Raw genomic sequence first — 21,867 nt, forward strand, 5'->3', positions numbered from 1 at the left:
GTCTACCTATCTCTACTCCAATTGAGCGTGATTTATAGTTCACGATGGCGTGTATACGCGGCTGTAAGAAATTGTCGATGAGTATTTTTCATCGGCACCCGGTTACCACTAAAATCATAGCATGTAGACGGAAACGTTTTACGCACGGCGAGCATATTCGCGAGGTTCATAAAAGGCGGGCACCATGTGCCCCGTTCGACCGACAAATGGTCGTAAAAGTCCATTCCGCCGTTAGAAATTATAGTAATTCCGTGATATACGAGGAGTTCCGGTAACGATCTCTAAAGAGAGAACTGCGACCGTTTATATATCGAGTGTGCAAGACACGAGCAAAGACAACGATACACTGCGTATGGTCGGCCTAGCTACCGAAGTAATTGATTTATCGATCGATCGTTTAGAAAAGCCGCGATATTACAGCATTCAAGATGTTATGGCCTGTCTTATTTTCCGTTCGACTACGAACAATAGTCGTTCCTATCGTATCGTACTTCTCACCGACAGTTGTGTATATTTTTATATCTTCTCTATGTTTAACCTTCCAATTCTCATAGTTCTGGTTATGATGCAGTTCGGAGATATTATTAATTTCTGTTTCTGTTCATACGGAATAATAACAAGTCGCGACAGTTTATTTTGTGTTAGATATAGAATATCTTCTTCCTTTCTTTCTCTTGCAAATTCAAAATTCTCCCACTATATTTCGTTATTTCAGCGAATACTAACGAAGCCTGGCTCGACGACGAAGAAACGAAACGAAATAAGAATTAATTACTACATAATAGAATCACAATATCGTTACATACATATAACGCGTTTTCGTAATACCTAAAGACAGTTGTCCCATAAAAATCCTAAATCAGAAAACTACGTGTTACTGAATATTAAGTGGATCTATTACGTAGGTTCTATATAACAATACAAATTCAGAATATAATTTCTATTATTTAGTCAACGCAAAGGTATACTACATCATCCTACCTATATGATTTGATAAGAAACCAAGGGATATCGCGTTTAATCCTTTGCATTATAATACCGCGCCTACCGAGTCACCCAAATTAAAAGTCCACAATCACCCATTTACCACAGTGTGTCCTTTCTATTTTCATCTCTGTCCGCTTATGATATTCCTCAAAAATTTGCCAGAATCGTATCAACTCGATTGATCACGCTACTCGTCCGCTCGACAAGAGTAATATTCAGCAACTCCGTGAAGCGAAGCATGAAAGCCTCCTCTCCCCCTATTATTTCGCTCACAGCGACGATGCAGCAGTAACGACGATGGATCGTCATCGGTTTCGCGAACCATCGTGTCCGCCTTTTCCATAAACGACGTGAATACGCGGCTGGATCGAGAACGTCGCGGCCGTCTTGCGCGTATTTGCTCGGCGTCGATTGGCCAGACCGTATAGTGTGGCGGTTTTACGAGCCGCGGTAAAATTTTCTATGCTACAAAGTTATGAATTCGTTCCTGACGAAACCGTGCTTTTCCCTCTGCGTTCTTCCGCCGGCGGCCTCTTCTCTTCATCTTTCGTCCTCTTATTCTTTTGCGTTTCTCATCCATCCCTCCACCCACCACCAGATCCGCTACCTTTGTTTCTCTCGTCCGTTTCACGAGCGGCAGAGCCAGAGCTCGACGTCGCGTTGTCGACCTCCTCCTCCTCCTCCTCGTTTGACGACTACACCGCGCTTTATGACACGCGATATCCTTCATCCGAAATATTATGCCTTGCTGAACCCCGTTGGCCCTCGCCGCTCGTCCGATGCACGCGCCCAACCCTCTTTCCTCCCCCGGTGAGCTTGCAAATCCTGTACAGTCGGCCTGCAAACGGACGTACACACAGATGCACACGTACAGTGCGTACGTGCAGCAACGACCAAGAGATTATATTGAAACCGTAGTAAACTTTAATTTTGTCCGCCCCCGGCCCGAGGGGAATTTAAGAAGCAGAAACGCCGCTTGACAAAGGACGTGCATGTCAAAGGATCACGCGGAATCAGATCTGATGAAGAACTGTCGCTGCTACCGTTGCCGACCGACTATCGCATTGCCAAGACACTCTTCGACTACTTGCAGCGACGATATCGCCGAAACGCGACGGTTTATTAGGCGTTTCGCTCGATTTTCGGAAGCGTCGTGTTTGCTGTGCGTGTGTGTGAGTTGGTTTTGAATGGTGTTATTAGGGTGGTTCGAATAATTAATTCACAGTTTGCTCGTAGGAATTTTGTAAATTTAGAAAGATAGGTTTTTGAGAATTTAATATATGTAATATAATATAATTTATTGTTTTTGATAAAGCATATTTTGACGAAGGATGATGGTTTCTGGTCTTGAACTTTTATCTTGATTCCTTTGGTAGAAGTTTATATTAATTTGTAGTTTGTGTTAGTTGTTCTGGCGTTATAGATACTGGAATATTTTCTCCAAGAATTGTTAAAATTAGTAGTCGGTGATTTAGTGGGACATCTTTCTTCTTTATAATAATATATCTTTCTTTTTTTGTAAATTTAGTTACTTGGTATGTTCTAATTTAAATTTTAAAGTAACTTGTCTCCTATTGTCAGTGCCAAATTATGGTGCCGTACAAGCTTTGAAAACAAGTTTTTACTTTCTAGTTTATAAAACTTGTTTCTCTGTGTACTTAAAAGGATATACCGTAAAGAAGCGATATCGCCATTGACAAATTGGTAAATAGAAAAGTGGTCAAGAAAAGCTGAATGTATATATCGATCGTGAACTTGCTTTCTCTCCATACTTTTCGGGGAATGTGATCCAAATGAACAATTATGTTGCCGGAAAATAATGGTTTAAAAAGCAAAAGATATAGTGGAAAAACTTTGCAAGTGTAAGCGTCTTTGAATTAGTTTCTGACGTGACGTCATTAAATTCTGCTGTTTAAGAATTTTTGTATGCTAATCTCACTTTTGTTTCAACAAGCAAAGCGACTTTTAATGTTTCAAGAAGCACTCCAGCGTAAAATTCTAACTAAAATATAAAATTAATAACGAATGATAAGTATACAATTATAAGTATAGATAAAGTATATCAACGATGGCTTTTAATGATTTTTCTCAAATTAAAAAAAATCTGTAAGGATAAAAAGATACGACTGAAAAGTGGCCGAAAGAATACAACGCCGTTAAAAAAGAAAGACGAAAGAAAAGACTAGCGGAAGAATATTAGAAGATTATCGATACGTTGGAATAATTCAAGATCTTATTACTCAAAAGGCCTGAAAGTTTCTTGGTAATAAATCAATTTCTCCAAGCTTGGTTCTTCTGGTGCCTGCAAATAGGGCCATTCTTATCCACCAACATCTTCCTCGAGAACTTTTACGAACGTAATAAGTTCGGGCATACGTTTCATAAATTTCAATGTACCAAACTTTTAACAAGGATCGAATATTCCATGATAAGATGATCATCGTTGCACTGACCCTGATATCCATTTTCTGCTATATGTATATTTATTTATTTATAAAGAATATATTTATTTATTTATAAAGAACTGTATAGATTTTTAGATTTTAGCTGATTAGATTTTAGATTATTATTTTAGATTAGATTTTAGATCGAGTTTCATGCTATTGGAAGAAATGGATAACGATGTTGAATTACAATAGAAAATACTTCTTGCTGATATTCTAATATCTCGAAATTTTCTCTTAATTCTGTACAAATTTTACCAATGATAGTCTCAGCGCTGATCGTGAATTTCGTATCGGCGAATCGTTTCAGTTTACAGTTGGTTGGTTTTAGATTTTCGTTTTCATTACGGTTGTTTTATTTTCGATAAGTATCACAACAAATTTTCGCTAACAAATTTTCTACACGGCAATTCATGTCTAATTGCAACGTCCAAGTACACGAGAAGAAGAGAAAAGAGACGAAAACCGTCAATTGGATGCGACAAATCATCAGAGAAATAATATAACAAATTTTCACTCGCCTTGCCAGTATAGGTTTCTCGATAGCTTCAGTATCGGGGAAAATCATCAGTATTCCAGGCGAGAAACAAACGGACAACTAAATCAAATGCGCACACGTTCGGGGGAACGCGAGGCGCGTACTTTGTTTTTCGACACCTTTCCGAACAAGTTTATTTTCGAAAAGGTCCGGTAGAAATATCTCTTAGCGACACGGTGTCCGCGTTCCGGACTGAAAAGCATTAACACGGCCGGGAGCCATGCATATTCATCGCGAGCGTGCCAGAACAAATCTCAACAATTACAGGCATGCAGGATTGAACGTACAATGAAATTTTCACGAACCGGTTCTACCCGTTACGTGACTGCAGAATCACGTTGACGTTTTTTTTTCAACGCGACACACGTCGTCCGTCGCTTCCTGCATCTGGTTTCTCGGTATCTCTTCAGGATAACTTTTGTCCGCGTAACTGACGTTGCACCGGGGATCCCACGAACTGGAAGATCTTTCCCAGAACTGGACCAACCTAGGTCGATTCCATCGCTGTTATTCTCTTGAACGTTTCCTGAATGACTTTCTTCCCTTTTCTCTCCTGTTCTTTTTACGAATTTTGAAATTGTGATTAGAAAAGAATGTGCGTACAGTTGAATTAAGTCACAATCACGTAGCTACATAGAGATAAAATATGCGCATTGTGGTAGAGTTTCGTTTGTATAAATTTGATTTATTTGAACGAAATGTTAGTTAGTGATTGATCCAACGTACTTCTGTTAATTGAATCTACACATCTGTATGCGCATTCGCTGTGTTATATGAAACGATACGTCGTAATAGGTTGAGCTTTCTTTATACAATATATATGTATAATTTCATATAATTGTTGCATCATTGTACGATGGTTGACTGACGAATTAATTTCAGTGATTTTAACTATGGTTTAATTACAAGACAGTCTTAAATAGTAACAAAGGAAATTATAGTACGAGTTCTTCCATAAAAGATTCCGTGTTCATCAGTTGGTTTCATGATTGACCTAAATCGTATACACAGTTGTTAATCCAATTTTTTGAGGCGTAAATTCAAGTATTCGCTTCATTAATTCCCATGCACCTCACACTTGCGAAGCAAAGTAACAAACATTGCCAACGACATCCCTGGTCCAACGTACGCGACAGGGAACCTTGCAGGAAGCTTGGTACGCCGTGAAACTTAGCTTGAAACAACACACTCTCGGAGCCTCTCTTAAACTTACAAATTCTCTGGCCGAATGGTATCGCATCAAACGAAAACTTGCTACCGTTTCGTGGCCATCTTTTTTCCCAACCCTGGTTCGTTCGTCCGACGAAAGATAAAACGTTTATCCAAAGGCGTGTGCGCGCACGACACCGGCAATAAAAACTTGCCGCGCCAGACTCTGTGATAAGTTAAGCAGAAAAGGTACCGGTTGCTGTCTATCCGCTATTTCCACGAGGAAAATCTATCCATTGGCGAGCACAGCTGCAAGCAGAATCTCCAAAGGAACGGGATGGATTCGACAAAAGTTATTTCTGGAAATCACTTTGGCTTTTGAGCCACGGACGTCGTGCTAATAGCGCGTATCGCTGAAAGGTAAAAATTCTCCTTGAAACGGGATGGATAGCGGGATTTTTGCGTGGATATTTGCGCGATGCACGGTCCGCTTTTTCGCTACAACCCCTTCTTCCCTCATCGTTCACCTTTCGCCCCTATTTTTATCTGCCACCAACCGATCTCTCTCTCTCTCTCTCTCTCTCTTTCAACCCCTATCCGCATCCTCATCCCTCGTTCAGTATTTTATCGCCAAACGTAGCCGCGAGCTGTTTCCTTTTTGCTATCGATATCTCTTCCAGTCTCGACGAAATTAACGACGGTATAAACGACACCACTTTGAAGCTCGCCTCTCGATCACAACGTTCGTTCGGTTCGGCCGATGGATCGATCTGCAGCCGACCTTCGGGCTAAAGTAAGTCGTTGATCGTGGCATCCCTCCCTTCTATCCATCGGCTAATTCGTTCTATCTCTTCGGTTTTTCCTCTCTGTCGCAACGTCCGGGGGAGGCAAAGAAACACGCGACCCTGAGCCACGGCATTTTTACGCGTTGCGCTTGCCAAATATCCTCCTCTCTTCTATCTCTCGTTGTTGCAATATGCGTCGCTCAAAGAGAATATTTATGGGATACCGCGCGAACGTCGGCTGTTTCGCATGGCGATCGCGTTACGATTTTCGACGATTGTGAACGGTTTTCGTGCGATGAAATTCTGATCGTAGCCGTGTTGAAATCGCGAGGCTTAGTCGAATGGTAATTTGATGCGATGGAAATTGAAACGGACTCCCAAGTTTGCTTTCCATTTGATTTCCTCTTTTCCGACTTGGTTTCAGCATGTTGTTCCTATGCATTTAACGTAATAGCATATTGTGTGAACCGTGCGTTAGGTAGATTGATCGGCGTTCAGATTCGTGATAAGATAATTACAGAAACCGTGTTTTACTTTTCCATTGTTATAAAATGTTTTATTCTTCGAACATACAGAAACGATGGTTGGCTTGCTCCTGGGAAACTCTGCGACCAACAATCTAAGAAAATAACGTACTGTGGAGTAAATTTCTATCAGCGTTTTTATGGATCACCGGAAATTCTCTAAAAGAAAAAATTGTCGACAGCAACTCGCTTATGGTGGAATAGTCGTTATTTAAATTGCACGGTATATATGACAAAGTGGTCGATTGTTTCTTAAAATCCGTTAATAGGTCTAAATCGAGGATTCTAAACGTCAAATCTCAAATTTAACAGTGCCTTTGCAAGAATTTCCCAAAAATGTTTGTCATCGAGATACACGAAATGCTCTCTGATATCTGGAACATCGTAAGTTGGATCGATCAATTTCAGCCACGTAGCATTTTCACCAGGATGACAGAGTTCTGCTCTCGGGATCTATCTCGAAACGTTTCCAAACTTTTCACTTATTTAAAGGCACGAACAAACGTTTTTGGACGGGCTCGAGCGAACGCACAGGGGTTGCGATGCAGGGGTTGGAGGCAACTAGTAAAAATGATTTTGATGGATATGGAAAGAAAGAGTCGAAAGTGCGACGGCAAACACACACGGTGTGTTCGCCCATACAAATATTATCGGGCCGATAGCTCGAAATCGAGGCGGCACTATCATCTGCCTGCTATCCCAATCGAACAGTACTTAATCCTCGCAAATATTGTCGGAATTCCAAAGCATTGTTGCGCATACGACAGCTAGATTCGAATATCGCTACTGCGCACGTCCTACTAATCGCTCTGTCGTTCATCCATACGCCGATTAATTATCGGTCGACTGTGTAATCCCAACCTGCTCGAATCACACTCAGATCTGTCGTTCGCGTGTCCTCGAATTTTCACCCGGAATCCCCCGAAATCGATGCCAGTTTCCCACGCACTCGCTTCATTTTTTTAGCCACATATGTTACATTATGGATGAGCTATGAATAATTGAACGAAACTGTGAATCTTTAGTATTTTTATTGCACAATTAAACGAAGCGATAAAATGTTTAGACTTGAGAAGACAGTGGTAGGTGATCGTAGACTTTAATATCAAAATTAAAACGTAAGAACTGATCTGTATAAATCTTGATTTTATATATCGTTTTGTTTTTAGAGATACATGGCATACGACAGTGTTTGTGGTTAAATTAATATACATATAAGGTTCAATAATTGGATAATTCAGGGATCGATTCTGAAATCTGAAAATCGAGTTTTTTTATTATGAAGTGATTTGATAAAATACAAAAATGAACAACAATTAATATGCGTCTATAACAATCAATAACGATGATTATCTAAACGGGAAATAATAAGTCTTTGGTGCAATGTTACCTGAAAATCGAGAATCGATTTTCAACGTCCTGAGCTACCGATCTTTCTTCTTCAGTCTTTAAAATCTTAAACAACTATTCTGTAATCTTGTCTGTCTCTCTAATGTAACTCTCTGTCCGTCCGTTTGGGGAACACGTGCTTCTTCGAATGGTCGTCCGTACAACAAAGGAAGATCGCTCTGTTCGTCAAACACCAACCTGTCGTGCTACCCGTAAAACAAAAAGAATCCCTATCCTACATGAACTCTAGGGAGTTTACATACATTTTTCCGGGGATTGTATATTTTCATCATATTCATCGTTATGTTACTTCGCCTTACCATCGTAGTCGTTTACGTATAATTAGGTACACGTTAGGGGTTGGTAGTTTTATTGTTTATCACGATTAAAGAACAATTTTCGTTATAACCATATTTCACGACGTACGTGTCACTGCCAGTCGTCTATCGAGTTGGATTATTGACATAATGCATGACAATACGTCGAAACGATGACAGTGTAATCAAATGCGAAATTCCATATTTTACATAAATTTGACAAAAAAAACATAACTTGACTGCATGAGCTTTTATAAATAATTTGAACTTATATTTATATCTTCGAATAATTATACTCCACTTCCTCGAAAGTACAGTACACGTCACTCCTCGAATCGCAGATGAATCGATGGAATTTTTTCATGTTTCAGCGTTACTCTCTGAAATAAATTATCATTTTCTGCCAATTATTAGTCAGTATCCGTAAAGAGAGTAAACATTCCACAGTCGAACGAGCACGTAATTCTTAATTAGGCGCGCGTCCCTGCATGGTCAGCTTGATTAATACGTTCTTACGTGTAACGAAACTAGTTTAATCCTTTGCGGCTAACAACTGGCAAGATGATTATCTAGAACGCGTTCAATCGTCACATTCTCACGACCTTCGGGCTAAAACCGTGATCGGTCGAGATTGTCGCTTTTCCGCTTCGTTGTACTCTATCCGCTCCCTTCGTCCCTTCTTCGTGTCTTTTTTTACTTTTCAAATAATACACGGGATAATTAAGCATTCTGATAGGGTAATCGATAGAGACCAGTTTACCGTTTTAATGAGCAACTTTTTCCGTTGATTTCGGCAAGCTTTCCATTCGCATGTCGATCTAAATTCACGAATGGCGATGTTTTTTATTGCGCACGTCGGCAACGATACGCGCAGCTCATAACATTTGTTACAATTACCGGTCGGCTCTGGTAGTAAAAAAGGCACGAAAAAAAGCAGAATGAAAGAAAAGGCAAAAAGCAAAAAAAAGAAAAAGAAAAAAGAAGAGAAGAACGAACGAACCGACAAAAAGGATGGAAAAGGAAGGATAGAGATACAAAAAAAAAACCAAAGGAAAAACAAACACAGGAACGAAAATTTGCTCCCAGTGTTTTACTGTCACCTGTCACTTTTTATCCCTGCGCGTAAAAAAGCGACGATGCGCCACGATGCATGTTGATTTCGCGTTTAAATATCCAGAGCGGTGACGTCGCGCGGGGGCGCGCGTGTCCGAGCGGGTCGGGCGGGAAAAAATATAAATGCAAATAATACCATAAATTTCGGCTTTAATTTATTTGGACGTTTTAAAAGTGCCTTTTTTCCCCATCGAAATATGACGTTATAAATGTTATTGGCCGCCGGGAAAAATGACACCCGACGCTTCTACTTGTCTCGTGCACGCGCGAAATTTTCTAATCATGCGTTCCGCTTTCCGCTTCGAGAATCATCCTCGGAAAAAAGAGGTGAATTCATATCCCGCTGCTCTTTCCGGTGTCAACGTTCGTTGCGGTATTCGTGTTTGTTGTTTGCTTTTACGTTTCGCGGGAATTTATTCGAAACCATAATTAGCTGCTGTTCAGAGACAATTTTTTATCATTTCGGTCGTTCTCGGTCGAGTTCTCTTTAATTTTGGTCTCTTGTACATATTATATATAAGAAAACGAGTCTTCAAACTTCGTGCACTTGTTAATATCCGCGTTAATTCAATATATTATATCTTTACATTCGTGTTTTCCATGTTGCACTAAAATCTTCTCGTTTAAATCGTCGTATTGGCTGTTAACTTTTCTTCCAATTCGTAGACTTGGAACCTATTACCCCGAATAAATGTAATATGCATTTTTACAAGTGAAAAGTCTGATGTCTTTCTTTGTACAAATTGATACTACAACGAACAAGGTTTCAGAACCAATCGGCTCGTTCTATTGGATTGGCAATTAAGTGATTGCGGATTTTGTCAGTACCACCCAATGACAAAATCCGCAGTCATTTAGTTGCCAACCTAATAGCATTCTCCAATGTATTTTCAACATCCACCGACAATTATGTCCGATCGATCTTCCGCCTTTTAGGATACCGTTTACTTAGAGATATCGTGCTCTTCTATCAAGGTGGCGCCATAAAAATCTCCAAAACTTCCACATCAATCTGTCTCGTATGCATTCGGTACACAGAGATGGTTGCGTTTTACGGTGGTTTCGCCGTCGTCGAGTGAGAACAACGCGGTGATCAGAATTCGTTGATGGCGACACATTTGCATGGGAAATCGATGCAGCGAGTGAATTGCGAAGGAAAGTGGGACCAGAGGGAAAATTATCCCCTAAGCCGGTGTTCACTTTCTCGAATCGATCTTGATAAGACGGAACGAGACGGTCCTGAGCACGAGCAGCGTCGTTATTTCGACTTGATCAAGTGCAGTAGCAGACGGACCGCAGTGTCGTTAAGTGAAAGCTAAAGAGCGGTGAATGAGAGGCGTATTAATTTGCATTGGACTTGTACGTATTTGTGCCTGAGACTTCGCTACGTACAATGCGTGTGGGAAAAAAGCGAAAGTGTATATGCATGTTGTTTTATCGTTGTTAAACGATAGGCCTTTGAACACGTTGCATTTAGAGTTTTACTGGTCGTTGGAGATCGCCGATATTTAGACCGTGAATGTACATACTTGTGGTAAATTAATGCATGCAATCGTGTATTATGCATTTAGGGGAAATATTAGAAACGCAAAAATAGACAGAACATGTATAGTGGCTTGGACATGATAAACAAATTGTACATTCTTTCGCTTTCTAATTAAAAAGTTTTTTTTTTATCAGCTTTTACATTTCATTTTCTTCATATCAAATTTTTATGGTCACGTGAAAGCACAGTGTGAAAGTGAAGAAACTTGAATCCAGTTAATCAATATGTAAATGGCACAACAAATACACTGACGTGTCTAATATCTTTTGTAGCTACTGTAAAATAAGCAAATATATAAAATATCCAAAGTGTAATACTTGTTACGATATTGGGTGAGATAAATCTCCGGTTAGCTTTCGTTCTTCTAATTGTGTCCAATGGAAATAACGAATTTTAAGATAAAATTGAAGCTTCGATTGCTTAAAATGAAAATCTCTGTGAAACAAAATGTCTAGTTGTGAATGTAAATCGAGCATCATCATCTATCACCAAACTTATATTTCGCAGTTTCTGCAAGTTACGTGTGTGCACGCAAAGCTTGACGTAGTACGTGTCAGAGGCGCGTGAAATACTTGAAACTGCGTTTGGCCAAAAGATTATGTGCACGCACGTTCAATTAAATTTATCTTCTTCGCTTGGAATCTCTGTAAAACACGAACCGCTGCAATTCTCAATGAGTCTTCATTTAAAAAGAAAACTAACAATATTTTATTTTCCACGTTCCATTTGAATAGTTGCTCGTTCAGTCTTCATATTTCTCTGACACAATTCTAAAATATTTTGTTATATCTTCCAACTATCCTTGTGTCTAAAAAATGGCCAATTTCTATCTGTTAAAAGTTGCCGCTATCGTTTTTATTCCCACAGAAATGACAAATGATTTTTCCTCCGCAATCATCCTTTTTCCGAAAAAATGACCAAACCCTTCCGGCTAGAAAAATTTATCTGCCAGTTATTTTTACTTTACGTTATTTCTATGTTTACTCTACTTTGCAAATATTCACCAAAATCATCTTTATATCCGAAAAATACCAAACCATCGCACTTTTACCGAAATTAGTTCACCAAATATTCCCCGCAATCAGCGAAACGAATCCCATAGCCGCGATCAACGTGTTATGCGTACGATATAATACGTACCAGCTAAGAGATGCTCGAAAACCCGGAAAAGTGTAATAAGAATCGCCATCGCATAAAGCAAAGTTCATCGCGCAGATCGTTGCAGCGACTAGGCGGCCAAGATTCGTACGGGAATAGAGCCCAGTTCACGGAGCTATAATTCGACTAATTCCGCTAAAAGAAGACGCTTTAGCGCTGACATTTTTTTGCCTACGCCTAGTCCACCGTTTGCTCGTTTCCAGCTTTTAACGCGTCCACTGCCACAGTGGTCATCGGCGACCCGCGCTTTTTACGTTGACATTTTAGAACGATAGAAATAAGATAAATTTTATAAACTAAAAATTTGTCAATGACTCAGAGAATATCACACTCAGAGAAAAAGTGTATTTAGGAAAATTAAATGTTACGACCGTATGGCTGGCGGCACGAAATATGCAAAATTCCCACGACAGTCAATGTGTTAATAGCAGGTTCCCATAAACTCGAAAAATTCAAAAGCCTCCGCGACCTGCGATGCTCGTCCGTTCTGTGTCTGTAGCGTTGGAAAGAACGTATGGATGATGCAGAAGAGAAGGGAGGGTGGTTAAAACAGGGGAAAGAGAACGGGGTGGTGGCAGGTGACGGGAGAGACGCGCAGGAACGAGAAGAGACCGACGGTATGTATTCGATAATACAATTTACGGTGGCGTACGATGGCGTATAAATTTTCATGGTGATCAGGTAGTACACCGGTTGATATACCCATAGCCGACGTGCATGTATGCGCGCTGAATTGCGTACGCGCTACGATTACGGGGGTGGCGGTATGCTGCTGCCCGCTCCGAACCAAACCTGTATAACGATCACCCTCTTCTCTACGTCGCTTCAATCGAACAAACAGTATATTGTCGCGTTTATGGAAACCTTGTTGTTGTCCCTTATCACCGTCGTTGTACGTACGTGGTTCTTTTTATATTTTGCGTTCGAGGATATTTAGATGAGGGCGGATGAATGGTTAAAGATGCGAGTAAATTGTACAATAGATGTCTATGTATTACGTTTCTTAAAAATATGTATTACGATGTTGTACAGAATGCACATAATATGTGCATCAATGATATTGAAAGTATTTGTCACGATAGTTGATGGATTGTATCTTGCAAATTTTATTCACAAGAATATGAATGTGAATATGCATGAACGTGGTCGTAGCGACGTTTGAAAAAGTCTTTTGGTTGATTGGGTTTCTATAGGTTCTTGGCTGGCTTTTTATTTTATCTTCTCTTCTTTTTAGAAGAATACGAAGAGATGTTGGTATAGGTATAGGGTGTATAAAATATTATATAAGTTCGCGAATACTGTTGGATATCTCGATACACGACTTGGAATATTTTTATTTTCAATTTGCTCAATAATAATGATGAAAGGCTACGTTTTGGTATAGTTCTACGTATAATAAAGTGATTAAGTTGAAAGCCACAGGACTAAATCGACAGAAACGCGAATCTGCACTGGTATAGGGTCTATAGACGATTCAGTTTCGAAGCATCGAGCAAGTAACAAAGACGAGCGAGTTCAAAATTTATCGATTTCTCGAATTCATTCGAATCGTTACAGTTTTGGTCGTCGACTGTTCGAATAATTGTGTCGGAAGACGTGTTTCAGCGTAAAAATCGCCCAGAGGAAAACGCATTTCACCGGAATACCCGTCGATTGATCGTCCAGCCGTAGATTTTCGTAGTTATCGAACGAGAACGTCGAGGAACAAACTATAGTGGCACGCATAGAAGAACACAATCGGTACTCTATGCATTGTATAAACTAGATCGATGAAACTAGAAAGGTCATAAATTAACATCAAGATCAACAGAGTGGCCAAACTGACCGATTCGTCACTTTCCATGGAAATTTTGTAGATTTGCTAATTTTTGGAAATTCGAATGATTTGTAAACTTCGTCTTAATCGAATCTTTATTTATGTTCTACTTTATTCACTGCTCTCATAGAGATATGAACTTGCATGAACATCCGCGGTCTGTTTATAACTATAGCCAAATCATGGACAGTTTTTCAATTTGACATAATAATTGCAAGTAAGATTAGGGTCACGATCAAATGTTCCACGTAGAATAACTCGGCCGTAAGGTATTTAATATTAGAACTACCACACCAGTCAAACTGACTGGTTTTACAATTTTATTTTAAAATTCCTACTTCGTGTTATATTTTTTTGTCGCATTGATGTAATGACTTTCGTAACGATAACTGAAAGAATAATATAATGAGCTTTATTTCGTTTTTTACGTATTCACACTCAAAATAATTTTGTATCAAGGCTACATATACCAATACCAGCCAAAATGACTGGCACTTGCCAAAGCGTAAAAGGGTCCTACAATCTGTTTATCGAACCCCAATTAACCAGTTTTCTTGTTTTCTACAACTTTCCACACGTTTTTAAAATTTTTACTGCGCATCATTCGATATGATGATATCAGTTATCAGGAAAATTCCGGATCGATCGCTAGATACTAACACTAGCAATATTACACCGGTCAAAATGACTGGTTCTACAATTTTAGAAATGTGTCAATCCTCGTTTATGGTCCCAGATGGATTAACAATACCAAAAATCTACTACATAACATGGAATTCCTTCTGTAAGAAAGTAATAAATCAATAAATATAAAAATATTCTATTATTACGTATTTTTTAAATACCAGTCATTTTGGCTGGTTTTAGTAGAAATAGCTTCGTGTAAATAGTTCTGGTGTTAAAGGTCAAAGCAAAGTTGTAATCCAACGTCGTCATATAAGTCAGATCGTATTTTAGCGAGAAGAGGCTGCTTCCTGGAAATTGCGAAACGGCGGCAAAAAGCGCACCGGTAGACTAAGACTTTTATTTCCGAATAAAAGATCGAATGGAGCGATTGTTATCGGTGGAAATATAATTCGCTCGAATCAATATCATTTGCATCATCCTCTGTGCCTTTCCTGTTACGCGTCAGTTTCCGTTTTGTCAGAACGCGACATCAATGGCGACAACAACGAGGATGATTCGTTTTCAGTACGTTTCCCGCACGCACCGACAATAATCGCGTCGATGATAATGAAATTGAAGTAATGCGGCCGCGATATTCGCGATGTTTGGTCCACGGTTATTTATTGTGTCTCATGATCCTTTCTTGCATCCGCGTTTCGTTCCAACGGTTATTCATTTTACCCGACGCTGCGGTAGTTGTAGCGCTAATCATCGGGAATTGAGTTTTCGCGGAAACGGTGTATCTATTATTTTAGTTTTCCATTCGATGTGTTGGTTCTTATCGAGTTTAGCGCAATTTTGGGTATTTGTTTGATAGACTGAGGTAATTATTTTTTATTTTCCTATTTAATTTTGTTATAGCGAGAACGGTTAGGTCTCGTTTGCGATGGAACTAGTTCAAAATTTTATAACTGCGTTAATTATATTAAGTAATTGACAATATCATTCACGATTATATGTAATACAATAATATGTAGCATACGATTCACAATACATGTAATACAGTTTTAATTTGTTTTACAAGGGATCGTCTCTAATTTTCTATTAATCTATCAATTTCTATTAATTTTCTATCAATGAATGTTTCAATATCCGATTCTATCTTAAAGATAATTCTGGTTTAGTTTGCTGTTTTGTAATTTTGAAATGAAACTACTCTGATACGTAAGAACTATAGCACCTCGTGATAACAAATAATAAAATAACGCTGGAAACAATAGAAGTTGAAAGTGTTGGATCAGCGGCGTATACAGGATGATACAGAATTCTGTATAATTTGTTACGGTTCGAGACCAGAAATGATTATAAAGCGAAGTCAGAGTAAGAGGGGAAAAGGGCCAAGTCGCAAGTCGAAGGAGCAAAAAGTAAAATTTTAATAGAATCAAGAAGTTCAAGTGTACACAAATAATGCGAAATGTGTGATAAGTTCAATTCAAAGCATCCTTCCTATCTTTAACTTAGAATTCGAAATTGAGTTTCTACTTATTACAGGATTTCTTTGCTCCCTCGTTTGTCGACTGTAACGTTCAAGATCTTCTACCTGTAATTACTTTGCTTTCAACGATCGTTCTCATTTCGTTTACACATATTCTTTCTCCCATATATTCGTCTTTCTTGTTTATGAAAAAGATTGAAAATATACATTTAATGTCTTAACTATCTGCCAAAGAGATGCTAACAAAATTCCGCAGTTTTTTTATACGAGAATTTCTTATCATACGAGATAACTAAGAAATATTTTAAGAGACATCTAACGTTCTCTAAACTCTACAAAAGATATTTCGCACGTATAAAAAGAAAAATATTTCGACGAATATCTTGACCAAGCGCCAACAAGTGTACGGCGTGAATTTTTCCAAATCTCTCGTCTCGTATTATCGAAACAACCAAACAAACCGACTCTAAATTGCAAACCAGTACTCTCTCAGCAATGTTACCTATTTCTTTGCAAACCTCTCGCACGAGATCTTCTTGCAGTTCGAAATATCGTACATAGAAGCTGGGTCGGTGGCGAGACACGGAATTAACGTCGTTACGTTTTATTGCCGCCTCGTCGGCAGAAACTGATTCGTTGTAAGGAGAAAAACGAGAGAAGACAGCACGTAACGCGACGAAACATCGTATCACGATTGCCAACGTGGGAGGGGACCGTTCGGACAGGAAACAGGGAGGATGGACAGGGGTGGAAGAGGCAAATAGAGCTTTTCGAGGACCTCTGTCAGCGTTTAGTACCGGGGACGATCGTAAGAATTTCGCGCCAGCGTAGCGTCGCGATGCACCGTGTCGTTTAATGGCCGTGCACGTGTTCCTGCTTCCACTAGCTCTATTTTTCTCTGCTTTTGACGTTTGCCCTCGTAAATTTTCCATTCGATCGATCGACCATCAAGGTTGATTCGTTACCAATATTCTTGTATCTTTTGAACGAATACAAAAGCTTTCGTGATCGAATTTTTCGTTCGTATAGAGCGGTCGATTTATAATAATTTTTCGTTTTAACCGGTGTTATCTTCCACGTTTATGCTTTCGTTCCTCCGCATTTGGAAGTTCGTGGGCATTGACCCAAGAATTTGTACGTGTAACCCACATGGATCATTTAACTGTAATGTAAAGATCGAGCGAACGCGAAGCGATCTTTATCAGTGCCAAAGATCGTTTTAGAAAGTTCCTAATGAGTCTACTTAATCGTTCTCGGTCCAGGGAGTTATCGATATAAGTAGATCCTACAAGATACAGCCAGTTGTAAGATTTTCTTCTAGCATTTAGATTAGAACGTTGGATAGAACTTGAGAAATTTAGGAAAGTTTCAAAAATACATCCGGTCAATTGTCAAATATTTTTAAACGAAGCCAAAATCCGAATATTAAACACTCTAAAGAATTAGTCGAACCTACTTGTTTCTACACTAAACTCTTATCCATTTTGACTGCAATTTAATTGGTAGAATTTTATCTCGCGTTATCTTCGAAACGAAAGAAAATTATTCCGACACTTTGAACCTATTTTCTACCGTTTTTCGTCACACGTATGTTACGGAAGGAAGCTCATCTCTTTGCTGTACGATGCCACAGAAGACAGCCGATGATAGAAAAGGTACTTTAAATTCTCAAACGTTTCTGAAACTTCGATAAGAGACATCGACTCCTCGATTATATATTAATGGTCTTCATTAACTTTACTTTTCATTGTATTTCCTATTACCTTAAAAATTTCCATATCAGTACCTACACACACATCCCAAACATTCTATACAAAATCAGAATAACAAACAGGAAAACAAATAGTTGTGCAATCAACCTCTCGAAATCAGTCTCGTGCGGCCAAGAAGAATCGAACGTAGAAGAACAACGGTGCGCCACCCTTACGCGGAAAACAAACGTCGGTCACACACGGATGTTGGAAATGAACGGAAAATCGGATCAGGCCGCGTTGGTTCGAAAATCTGCTCGCGGCTGGGAAATTCCGCGGGAAAATTCTCCTGTTCTTTAATTTGCATCTACTTGGTGACTTAATGATCGGAGACGCAGTTGTTCCCGCGGAGTCGTAGGCGCCATGGGGCCGCGGCGTAATGAAATTCGAGAGGAAAATCAGCGCGAGCTGCGAGCCACGAACGGGAGGCCGACGCGACGTTTCGAACGTGACATGCTCAGCCCCATCATTTTATGCAAATAAAACTGGAGAACGCTTGATTTCCCTTGGTGTTCGCCGACGACGACGACGTCCTCGACGTCGTTCAAGCGTGCCAGACGCTGACCGGAAACACAAACCGTGTCCCGCTCTCACCTCTCTTTTTTTTAAGTTTCTTTCTCTTTTTTTTTTTTTTAAATTATTCGTTCTCGATGAAGAGATACACTGGCAGGAAATTATGCGTTTCTTTTTGTCTTTGAAACTGTTGTAACGTTGGAAATATTTAAGAACAAGGGGTGGCTTAGATAGAAATGTGCGTGCTTGTTGATGCGATTTAGGGAGTGACGATTCGCTTGTTATCCGCAGTTAGCAGTAGAAATTACAGAAATTTGGAAGTTTCATTCAGGATAATCAAGCGAGTATATTTCTTTTTCTTCCTTTTTTGGAGCTTGAGCGTGTTGAGAGGAAAACAAAGTTCGAAATACGAGAGGGAAAGTGTTTAGATGTGATTTACAGAACGATTTATGGTACTTTATGGATTCTATACGGATATGGTTATTTATAGATTTAATATAAATTAATCTAGAACCTTCGATTATATAAAACCATATAGGAATCCTTTAAATCGAGACTTTTTTTAAAGAAAGGTACAATTTTATTGCAATTACAATTTAGTTTCGATTTTTTCGTACGATGGACAAATATTTGAATAAAAAATTGATACGTTGTATCGTATGTAATCTTCAACATCAAAGATACTAATGCTCCTCTAAAAACGATACTTTACACGAACGATATCTCTGCTTTATTTTCACACCCACATTTTTACGGGGATTCGCCTTGTGGCATTGTGATGGTCTCTTCACGCGGAAACGGTACTCGCATCGATTCCCGTGGGAGCGGCGGCGTACGTGTCACGGAATACATGTTTACACCGTCCTGGGACTCGCTTAACGTCGACTTCACCCGCGCGTTCTGCATTCGAAACGCACAGCCTCGATCAGTTTACACCTGCGCGGCGATTTGCTTTTTCCTTCGACTTCCTGTTTTCGTTCGATACCGCTTGAACGTTACAGCTGGTGCGTTCTCTTTTTTTTTTTTTTTTTTCATCGAGTTACGCGGAACAGTGCTATATGTGTCAATTCTTGCGTGTCGTTTAATAAAAAAGTAAAGGAGGAATTGGATTTCTAGACCAGGTTGCGGAACACCGAACGATACACTCGTTACAGTGGTTTTTTATATTTATTGCGTTCCCCGCGGATTTTTACGTATTTATAGGAAATTTGAAAATGGATAGCTGCGCGAAATGCAGACAACATAAAAAAGTACATGAAATATTAAAGTGGCTTCGTATAACACTTGATACGTCAAACAATTTTCTACCGAATTTGTTCATTCTGCTAAGTATATACTCAAAGCTGTGAACTTGCATAAAAGTTCGTAGTTTAACTGTTACATTAACGCATTTCTAATTGATATTTTCAATCGAGGATAAATTCTCGAAGTTTGTTTTCATACTTTATTGTCATTAACCACTTCACGATGTAACGAATACGATAAAATGAAGTCAAGTTGGGAACGATCGACTTAGAAAATTATTGTTGATTTTTCTGTTATTGAAACTTTTAATGAAACTGAGGAAGAGGAAAACAAAAAGGGAAAGTTCCGAAATCAACTACTATCGAAATAAATACTATTTCAAAAATATAGTTGCTGCTGAAAGCAACGATTCTGATAATTGCACGATGCTATACCACGAAAGCCCTAATCTCCGTTATTAAACTGGAAGTCCGTTATTACTGAACATTCAGTGAAAACGTGAGCTTGGAACATGCTGGTTCCCATAGCGATTGACGTATCATAAAGCTGAAGATGTGTCGCAGCAATTAACAGGCCCGCTAGCCTGGTTGAACACCTGGTGTCTGTTCCCCTGCGAGTCTTTCCGTAACCGACATTGTTCCCTGTAGACGATGGGCGGTGACTGATTATCCTCAAAGCTGTAACGATCGTTCAGCTCTTTGTTAACGCTACCCATCATTTGCTTTAATTATTTTCATATCCAAGACGAGTGCGAGCTTCATCAAAGGATTCAAAGGATTAGACGTAAAAAGTAAGACGCATAGTTAATGCTGTGATTTCAAGAGACAAACAGCGACAGATTAGCTGTTTCTACTGACCGTGATATTCGCTTTAACAAACGAACAAAACAGCTTTCTTGGTAACGATGATCGCGTATCTTGTGGATGAATTTTGTAAAAAATGTATTCACTCGTATGGAAATAAACAGAATAGAAAAATCTAATTTTGCAATAGTATACCGCTTAGAGCAGAAAAATTACATTAATTTAAATAAAATACGATTAAGTAACGTAGATCTTAACGGAGTAAGTAAAATTAACTATAAGTAATTACGATAGTAATTAGTCCTGTTTTATCCATTTATGTACTAAACACAAAAACAGGACAAATCCGCGTTACAATCTTATATTATGAGAAATACTCTGCTTTTTGCATTCCGTACCCTATAAACACCTAAACATTTGCAGCTTCTTCATCGGTACCATTCCTGTCCTATCTAACTCCAAAATCTTGCATCTATCAAACCACAAATAATTCCTCCTTGGAGACTACTATCTCAAGAACCACCTCATCACTCGCTGAACGACGTACACCTCGTTTAATAGACAATCAATATCCACCGATACTTTTCTACCTCGAAAACTTTGCTGCTTCGTACTTCCTTTAGATATACAGTAGCCGACAAAAATAAGGAGACAAGTACCGAAAGTAAGTATCAACGAAACATAATCCAACTCTACGATTGGCGTTATATCCTCAAGTTTTATTTATTATAAAGCCTGGAAGCACAAAGTTAAGCTTGTAAATAATCGAAATCGGTATTCACATCTTCGTGTAAACCAGCCGCGTTTAACGAAGCTTCATTGATACCTATTTCCATTGCACTGTTTTTCGCACTTATTTTTATCGTCGACTGTAAACCCTTTGCATCTACACTGTCGTATCGCAACCGTACGATGTGTCCCATGGTGCACGCGCGCAAGACGAAAATTCTTACTCACCCAGGGCGCACAGTAGAACGTGAACGAAGCACACGGGGACACTGGGTGACCGCATTTTTCCGCCAGACGCACTTGTGCACAAAGCGAGGCGACGCGACACGACGCGATCGTGTGTGTATCAGGCCACGCGTGCAAAGAGGACGCGCGCGGATCGAGGCCTACCCGTTGCGACGAAGTCCACGCGGAAACTGGCGGTTCTCGGTGACACACGGCCGCCTAGTATTGCCGGCTCGCTTCGACCAGAACGGAACGTTCGCCGACTTTTGCCTTTGCCAACGGTGTGCAGGCTGGCCTCTCTGCCGCCCAGAATCTCAGACCCAGTGGTGGGAAAGAAGGAAAGAAAGCGGCAGGCGGAGGCGCACTTACATCCTCTCGCAGAATCGCGAACGCCTTCGGGACAGTCGATTCTCTGCTGTCTTTTTGGCTGCTTGGTCGGATCGAAAGTTGCGTGGATTGGGAGAATGTGTGGACGATGATCGAGATGTTTGGGTGGAATGCATGGGATGGGATTGTCAGATTTTGTTCTTGTTGCACCTGTTTGAAAATTGTGAGATTTCGTGGATTGCTATCCGTCGAATACTATGGAAGACGGTTTGTTCATGTTTGACGGGGTATCTGAAAATGGGGTACTTTTTAAGATTCTCGGTTCCAGAGAATCATTTGGAAGAAAATATTTCGAACGTATAATAAAGTTGCCTTTCGTTGTTTTCTTGCTGTAATAAACGTAATCG

General features: G+C 39.6%; 2 protein-coding genes across 6 annotated transcripts in view; one reads left to right on the plus strand and one right to left on the minus strand.

The window, feature by feature from the left end:
• Positions 1–21,322, minus strand: part of LOC126920006 (uncharacterized) — a 68,510-nt gene extending 47,188 nt beyond the window's left edge. The window contains exon 1 of the mRNA XM_050729816.1: positions 21,137–21,322. Coding sequence (XP_050585773.1) covers positions 21,137–21,191 — 55 coding nt within the window. The 5' untranslated portion in view covers positions 21,192–21,322. The remainder of the gene's footprint in view (positions 1–21,136) is intronic.
• LOC126919997 (tudor domain-containing protein 1) overlaps positions 1–21,867 on the plus strand; it is a 311,431-nt gene that overhangs the window by 49,684 nt on the left and 239,880 nt on the right. The gene's annotated exons all lie outside the window — the stretch shown is intronic.

The sequence above is a fragment of the Bombus affinis genome, chromosome 9 (genome assembly GCF_024516045.1).
Source record: "Bombus affinis isolate iyBomAffi1 chromosome 9, iyBomAffi1.2, whole genome shotgun sequence".
Lineage (NCBI taxonomy): Eukaryota > Metazoa > Arthropoda > Insecta > Hymenoptera > Apidae > Bombus > Bombus affinis.